The 8728-nt window shown below is 49.8% G+C and overlaps 1 protein-coding gene across 1 annotated transcript; it reads right to left on the bottom strand.

Annotated features, from left to right (window-relative positions):
• Positions 1-3493: 3493 nt before the first annotated feature.
• On the bottom strand, positions 3494-4131 carry LOC100278436 (uncharacterized). The gene has a single exon (NM_001151715.2). The coding sequence runs from the start codon at positions 4014-4016 to the stop codon at positions 3579-3581; it is 438 nt and encodes a 145-aa protein (NP_001145187.2). The 5' UTR covers positions 4017-4131; the 3' UTR covers positions 3494-3578.
• Positions 4132-8728: the final 4597 nt, after the last annotated feature.

Here is an 8728-nt window from a genome sequence, read left to right as displayed (position 1 = left end):
AGATCAGGAAATTTGGCTCGCCGGTCGACGCCAGTTTAGTATGATGTATGTGATGCGTCCACGTGGTTTGACCCACTTGTGCATAGCACCGCTGGCCAGCTGGCCGGCCGCGACGTAAACAATGACGCATCAGGTGGGCCGGTGAGACGTAGTGATGGCGGCGCGGCGGATATGTCCAGCCTCGCGCGTGGGCCGTTGATCTGCCCGCCGGCCATTTCGGATAGGGTCATTTGCGATTCAGGGCCAGCCCACCGTGCCGCTAGCCCGCGATCGCGGCCGGCAAAATCACGGCGCTGGGGTGACGGACGGGACAGGCTTGTAGCGTGTTCTCGAATGCCACAAAATCTTCGGAAACCTGTGAGCCAACACCACGATTGTCACACAGATTTAAGAACAAATTAAGATGCATCTCACATGTATACAATGATCAAGTTTTACACATATACAATCTGATTGGATACCTGCACACAAGCGCGTAGGCTCTCGCGAGCCTGGCTGTGTGGATACGCCAGTTTTAGACGTTTCTGCAGATGCAAGTGAAATGACTTATATTACATCTGTTCATATAGGTCACGTCTTACGGATGCAAGTGAAATGACTTATATTGCATATGTTCATGTAGGCCACGTCTCCTACGTACAAGTAACCAAACAGTAGCTCACATAAAATTAACACACACGATAATACAGAATAAGATGATGCGGGCAACCAATCAACTAGATAGTGACTCAGCGGGATCGAGGTAACAGTCGAAAGACGTGCTCTCCTCTCATGGCCCGGGGGCGATAGTCAATGTGGAGATCGCTGATGGAAGGGCGTCAGCAGTGGTGGTAGTGGTGGTGAATCGCAATCATCAACGGAGCCATGAAAAGCAGGCGCAGTAAGAAAGGTGGAAAAGGTAAAAATTCTCGCATGGAGCTCCCCTCTTTTCAACCTTTCCTGTCGAGGTTCATGACGATTTGACATGGAATTTGTATATGGACAGAATATCGGGCTCTGTACGTTCGCATGCTGTTAAAGCGAGTTCGAGTCCCTAGCTACGCCGGACTAATCTTAAGAGAACTCTAAAAGACTTGTCGATTCGTTTTGTAGAGGTTAATTTGGCTATTATTAGAAAAAAACGTCTCTAACAGACTCTTCTATCTTTGCTTTCTATTTTTGATAGCCTGCATGACTCGTCATTTAGCCTGTTGATTAGCCTGCTCTTTTTTAAAATCTATTTCAGATAGTAGCCAAATTAGTAAATTTGGCTAATTTTTTGAAGTTGCTCTAGTGCATCAGTGCATATGTTACCAGATCACGCGACAGCTTTTTACCTCGCCGCTAATAACAAATGGATGCTTCGCTGCAGCTAGAACTAGCTAGAAAAAGTTCGTTTTCTTCACAAGCTAAGGTCGGAGTAGTAAAGTTCAGTAACCTTCCTTTCTTATGCAAGTTACTGTGACAGAGTTCATCAAGAAGTTACTACTTTTTTCTTTTGAAAAAAGAAGAGTTTATTCAGCAATCAAGTAATTTAATCAACAACCTTCTACTCCCTCCATTTTAAAGGTGTGCTATACAGACCGAGGGAGTAGCTAGTACACTGCTAGGTAGGAGTAATAAGTAAATCTCTGATCTTCATCTAACAAATTAACACTCATCTCTCTCCCTTGTCTGTAGACCTGTACCCCATCTGCGTGATTGCATGCGCATCATAAATTAAACCAGATAAATTAAGGCCAGCAAATAAGGAGATGCGCATAACTCTTGCCACAATCTGTAAGATTGGTTTTTGCCATACCTATATGTAGTAGCTAGCCACATAGGCCTATCGAAGATTAGACGACCATCTGGAAACCCTCTACATCATCAGACCATCATTAGTGAACGAAGCTGCAATCACGCTAACATATATGACCGGAAAAGACATATGCATGCAGCGAGGACCAGCATGATGGATGCTGAGGCTGACCTCGGAGTTAACGCCGCCATCCACCGTTGGACCTGGAACAGCATGTCATCAAATACGGTGATATGTCATCCCATTTAGGGCTTGTTCGTTTTGGTGATAATCCACATGTATTGGGTGGGATTGAGCCGGTTTAAATCCAAAACAAGTCAAAATACATCTCAATCCCATCCAATACACTCCAATACACATGTAATATCAATAACCGAACAAGGCCTTAATGAGAATAAAACTATGATAAAACTCACACTGCAAATGACCTTGTAACAAGAAGGGCCTGACACGGCAGACTCAGGCCTCGTTAAATGATAGTTATAATAAGGAGGGCAAGATGCGGCAGACTTAAGCCCCGTTTGGTTTGAGGGTGACTAAACTTTAGTCACTTTTAGTCTCTAAAAAAGCAAACATGTTGACTAAATTAGAGTAACTAAACTTTAATTGTTTAGTCACTAAGGGGTGACTAAAAGGGACTAAATTAATGCTCTTCTCCTCTTTCTTCGTGTAGCTAACAACCACTAATTAATAGGGGTAATACATTCATTATTCACACTAATTAATGTTCTTTAGTCAGGTTTAATCAATGTAATCATACATGGACTAAAATTTAGTCTCTAAAGTTTAGTTATGTGACTAAAGAAACCAGACTAGGTCTCATTAGAGTTTCGGTGAAGTTTGGAGGAGGAGGGACTAGGAAGTGGCCTAAAACATGGGGACTCATGCATGCAAGCGTATGTGCATTTCTATCCCTAGCCATGTTACTGTCAGGCTCGCCTTTTCTAACCATGCCTCGGTGAAATGCCAAAAGCCCGGAAAAGGGAAAAGCTAGCTAGCACGCAAGAGCAGCGCACGTCAAGCCGGCCGGGCGGACGGACGGCGAGCGATCGGCGGAAATCTGCGTACATGCAAACCTGGATCTCAAGTATAGTAGGTTGTGACCTCAATAGAGATGGCCAAACGGGCCGGCCGGCCCGTTCCGGGTCCGGTGAAGCCCGACCAAAAATCGGGCCGGGTCTGTTGAGCCCGCGCGCTTATTTTCTGTCCAAACCCGGCCCGCAGCGGGTCTAACCGGGCCGACCCGACCCGACCCGTTTAGCACGAAAAAACGGGTCGAAAAGCGGGCTAAACGGGCCGGTAAGCACGTTTTAGTGTAAAAAACAGGCTTAACGGGCTTAGAGGTAAACGGGCCGTGTCGGGCTAGCCCGCCGTGCCTAGTTTCCTATCTAAGCTCGCCCGCTTATTCGTACCGTGTCGGGCTCAGACCGGACCTAAAAAGTGGGCTTCGTGCCGGGCTCACGGGCCTCATGCTTATTGGCCATCTATAGACCTCTGTACCACAAATCCGGATCAAGTATCACTTTCAGGTCGATCGGCTGATTTTTTGTGTGTGTGTCGTAAACAGTTATCAGCGAGAGCTAGCATATCACGTTCCATCATGTTTGGTTCGGCTTTGGCGTAATCGAGAGCGGTTTCAGCTACCCGGGCACCCCGGCCGTACTCATCAACAGCCAAACAAACAAATAGCAGTAAGAGACAGCAGTGGCTTACTTTAAAGCCTGGCTTACTTTAAATCTGGTTTTAGGAGTACATGAGAACGCAGGACAAGTCTGATGACCCCCAGTGAATTTCACTCTCACACTCCTAAGGCTAAAATTCGGAGGAATATACTCAGGTCGGATGTAGCGAGAACGCACGCGACTGATCTGATCGCCCGGTACGTAGTGCGCGCGGAGTGGGAATGGAAGCAAGCCGCGTCAGTAGGAGATGTCGACGAGCAAGGCCATAGCACGCGCGACGGCGGCATCCTCGCGCGTCCCCTGCACGGCGCGGAGCGAGGCGTACCGGTGGCTCCGCGGCGGGACGGGCCCGGCGCCGGCGGCCGCGTAGCGCCGCAGCTCGGCGTCGTAGAAGGACGCGAGGCCGCGGAGCGCGACGCACGCCCGCGGCAGGTGGCGCGCCAGCGGCAGCGCCAGGTTGAAGGGCCACAGCAGGAACGCGAACTGGAACGCGCGCAGGAACCCGGCCGCCACCGCCGGCGCGGCGAGGAGCGCCACGTGGACCGGCATCGCATCGGTGAGCCTCCCTGGATGACGTACGACGATGTGCGCTCGCGGCTCGCTTGCTTGCACTGGACCTATCCGTCTGTCTGTCTGTCTAATGTCTATCGTTCTATCCCTCTGTGCTTTGCCATGGCTATATGCTGGCCGACAATATATGGCGAGAGATGTTACCGTATATAAGTGCGCCGCCACTAATTGATCGTTCCTCCTGTTGGATTTGGATATTTCCAGAGCAGAGGACTGGTAGCAGCTGACGATTGTTGTAAGCACGTCTTTGTTCCAGTCATAGCTTGTAACTGGGAGCGAGAGAACAGCGGGCCGAAGCAACCAACCAACAATCTCGCATGGATGTCCCCGTCAATCAGCAGGCCACACAGTGCTGTTTCTATTTTTCTGGAAGGAGCAAGCAAAATCCCTGCAACCGCAAGAGAACAGCCGTGCAGACGGGGAGACACCGTCTCTTTCAGAAACGGATGAAGGCATGCAAGGTGATGGTTTTACACCGCGGACCGTTCCGGCAAACCGATTGCGGGGATTTATACATGTATTATATATGGATAGATAAGCGTAATTATTTCACATGGATCGCCAGGCGCTGCAACTGCAATGCATCGGATTTATAAACAAGACGCGGATGCATCGACCGGCAACGGCAAGCACCGCGTCGCTTTCCATCGGCACCATTCCATTCCATGGACCATGGACCATGGGCAATAACCGGCGGATCGGGCGGTGCATGGTTTTTTTTTTGAGAAATTCGGGGGGAGAGGTACCCCACCTTTTCATTGCCATTAGTAAGGGCCTATACATGGTCAAGTTACATGTCGGATAAGATTGTTACAGAGGAGGAGAAGAGGAGAATACCATCACCCAGGCAAGGGACACATGACGATCCGAGTGAGGTAATCTACAAGACCACAACTCCGCGTCCTCACGGCAGCCAGCCATGAGACGCGTATAACACGGGGAAAGCGAGCGGAAGGCGACATCATGACGGTGTTTCCAGAGACGCCAACAACATAGGAGGAGGAAGGTATTGAAGTGTGCGGTGGGCATGTGAACAGGGGGCTGAACATGCCAAAGTTGTTGCGCATCCTCCTCAGAAATGTTCATCCCCAACCTTGCCCAGAAACCAGCTGCGAAAGGACAACCAGCGATCAGATGCGATGAACTTTCCACAGCCAACGAACAGACCTCGCATACACTGTCATCAACGCAATGTTTTCTGAGGAGGTTCTCCTTGGTCTGAATCCTGTTTTGCACCAACAGCCAGCCGAAGAATTTGACCTTAGGAGGGGCACAATTCTCCCAAATGAATTTATAGTACTCACAGCCTTCTCCATTGGAGACAACTGCACGATAGACAGATGAGGAGCTAAGCTTATGCAATCTGTCTTCCCAGGGACACACACGTACATCTGGGGTATTTGTTAACACCACTGAAAGTCGCCTAGAGGGGGGGGTGAATAGGGCGAAACTGAAATTCACAAATATAAACACAACTACAAGCCGGGTTAGCGTTAGTAATATAGAAACGAGTCCGCAAGAGAGGGTGAAAAACAAATCCCAAGCAAATAAGCAAGTGAGACACGGAGATTTGTTTTACCGAGGTTCGGTTCTCTCAAACCTACTCCCCGTTGAGGAGGCCACAAAGGCCGGGTCTCTTTCAACCCTTCCCTCTCTCAAACGATCCACGGATCGAGTGAGCTTTCTCTTCTCAATCACTTGGAACACAAAGTTCCCACAAGGACCACCACAAGTTTGGTGTCTCTTGCCTCAATTACAAGTGAGTTTGATTGCAATGAAAGAATCAAGAAAACACGATTGAAAAAGCCAAGCGACAAGAGCGACAAATAACACACGGATCACTTTCTCTCTCAAGTTACTAATCACTAATGATCTCTTTTCTCAATTGTGAAACTTGGAGAGATGGAGGCTTTGAATGTGTCTTGGAATGGATTGCTAGCTCTTGTATTGAATGTTGAAGGTTGGAATGCTTGGATGAAGTGAATGGAGGTGGTTGGGGTTGTATTTATAGCCACCAACCACTTCCTAGCCGTTGGGCCATTCTGCCGAGCGCGGACGGTCCGCCCTCCTGGTGCGGACGGTCCGCCCCTGTAGATCAACGGCTGAAAATGCAACGGTCAGCAGTAACGGCTATATCAACGGCTATATTGCATTTAATGCGTCGTCAGATGTCAGACAGAGCCAGTCGCGGACGGTCCGGTCGTGCACCCCGGACGGTCCGCGAGGCCCCCTATAATTCATTTCTCCGAACCCGTTACCTTCGGGTTTTTCGGTTTCTTACCGACCGGACGGTCCGCGCCTAAGGCCGGACGGTCCGCGCGAGGGCTCGGACGGTCTTTGCTTTTCCTTCGGACAGTCCGTAATGGAAACTTGTATTTTTGCATTGGTTCTGTCCGAGAGTCATTCTAGTGTTGCGGACGGTCCGCCGCAAGGGCCCGGACGGTCCGCGCTTGGCCTGTTTTTCCAAAAAGCTTCTCCTGTCCGGAATAATCTACGGTATTCCGGACAGTCGATTTAGCATAGTTATAGATGAACTTTTGGCACCTGTAAAACATATAATCTAGAGCAAACTAGTTAGTCCAATTGTTTGTGTTGGGCGATTCAACCACCAAAACTATTTAGGAACTAGGTGTAAGCCTAATTCCCTTTCAACCACACCATCAAGCAGCCCCATCAATTGCACCAGTTCAGCAGCAGCTACCGTTGAGAGCCGAGAGACGAAGGCGAGGCGCAGACCTTTTGAAAGAACGTCGCTGACTGAGGCATTTTTATGTCGTGCGTGTGTGTACAGCGACGGCATTGCCTCCACGAGGGGCCCTGAGGGCAGCCAGCAGTCATACCAGAAAGCCGTAGTACGCCCATCACCAACCTCCACCGTGGTCAGCAACCGATAGTCTGGGAGGAGCCGACGAAGGGCCGCCCAATGCGAACCCGCTGTGGCATTGTCTGGTGCAGATAAAGGCCCACCAAACTCCACTTGTAGCCAACAGGACCATGCTGAATCTGGAGAGTTGTGAGCACGGTGCAGAAGCTTTAGTAGCAAGCATGTGTTTTGCAAGCGGAGATCACGAATGCCAAGGCCGCCATCTTTTTTCGGAAGGCAGGCACGTTTCCAATTCACTAGGCATTTAGCTCCTGAGATGTCTTCCTCTCCTGCCCAGAGGAAAGCCCGGCGCCTAGTGTCAAGAGCTTCCACCACACCCTGGGGAAGGACTAGAGCTCCCATGGCATAAACAGGAAGGCTGTCCAGAACAGAATTGACAAGGACAAGGCGGCCATGGTGATTGAGGAGGCTCGCCCACCACCCTGATAGATAGCGATCAACACTAGCAATGATGGGAGCGAAGGCAGCCAAATTAAGCTTCTCATTAGAGAGGGGGAGACCAAGGTAGGACTGAGGGAAAGCCCCTTCGGTGCAGCCAAGAATGTTCACAAACTGAGCAACCTCCAGTGCAGGCACATGCATAGGAACCAAGGTGCTTTTGGTATAGTTTATGTCCAGACCAGTCGCCCGGGTGAAACTTCGGAGTAGCTCCTTGAGTCGCACCATAGCCGACTCATTTGCTCTTGCTACGATAAGTGTGTCGTCGGCATACTGAAGTACAGTGCACGGTCGGTCTGCTGCTAGGGGATGACGGATGACGCAATCTCTAGTCAAAAGTTGTTGCAGCACATCAGCGACAAGGATGAACAAGTAAGGGGACAGTGGGTCTCCTTGACGAAGCCCTTTTTTGCAAGAGATCCATTTGCCTGGGACACCATTCAGCAGGACAGCTGACTTGGCAGTAACCTGAAGTTGTTTGACCCATTCACACCAGAGAGTGGGGAAGCCGCGTGCCCGTAAAACAGCGAGAAGTCCATTCCAGCTTACACTATCAAATGCTTTTGCAAAGTCAAGTTTTAGAACAACAGTGGGAGTTCGCCTCTTGTGACAACATTGCACCAACTCAGTTGCATATACAAAATTTTCAGAGATGGACCGGCCTTTCAGGAAACCTGTTTGATCCATATCAACCAATGAAGACACTTGCTGTTGGAGCCGGGAGGTCATGATCTTCCCCACAATTTTTACCGGGCATCCTTGAAGCGAAATCGGGCGAAACGAACCTGGGGCCACTGCACCAGCAGTTTTTGGGAGCAGCACGATATACGCACGGTTGATCCGCTCCAAATCAGCAACACCCCCATGAAAGGAATCCAGAAATTTCATGACTGTAGGCTTGACAAAATGCCAGGCATGCCTGTAGAAGCTGGGGCCAAATCCATCCGGACCGGGGGCGCTATTTGAATTCATGGCTTTGACTGCCGCATGTGCTTCAGCTTCAGTGAATGGCGCAATTAGCGGCTCAGGGTCAACTCTCGGCAAGGTGCTGTACATCGCAAAGACATCAAAATCCCAAACTGGCTCTATGTTTGCTCCAAGCAAGGCGGAAAAATGATTGTCCAGAATCAAGGCTTTGTCCACATGGCTCGTGCAGCGAACACCATCAAGCTCGAGCACTCTGATCTGATTCTGGCGCATCCGGTGTGAGGCATACGCATGGTGAAACTTAGTGTTCTCGTCTGCCTCTTTGACGACTTTGATTTTTCCACGTTGCTTCCAGTACGCAGCACGAGCTTTGATCAGCTGCAAGAGCTTTTCACGGCAGTGAGCACGTAGGACCATCTCTCCTGTAGACAGAAGACGCCTCTCCTC

This window comes from Zea mays, chromosome 2 (assembly GCF_902167145.1).
Source record: "Zea mays cultivar B73 chromosome 2, Zm-B73-REFERENCE-NAM-5.0, whole genome shotgun sequence".
NCBI lineage: Eukaryota > Viridiplantae > Streptophyta > Magnoliopsida > Poales > Poaceae > Zea > Zea mays.
This window is presented reverse-complemented; position numbering and strand designations above follow the sequence as displayed.

Bases quoted from the DNA above. Each gene is read 5' to 3' on its own strand.
- LOC100278436 (NM_001151715.2), bottom strand. From the start codon at position 4,016: ATGCGATGCCGGTCCACGTGGCGCTCCTCGCCGCGCCGGCGGTGGCGG.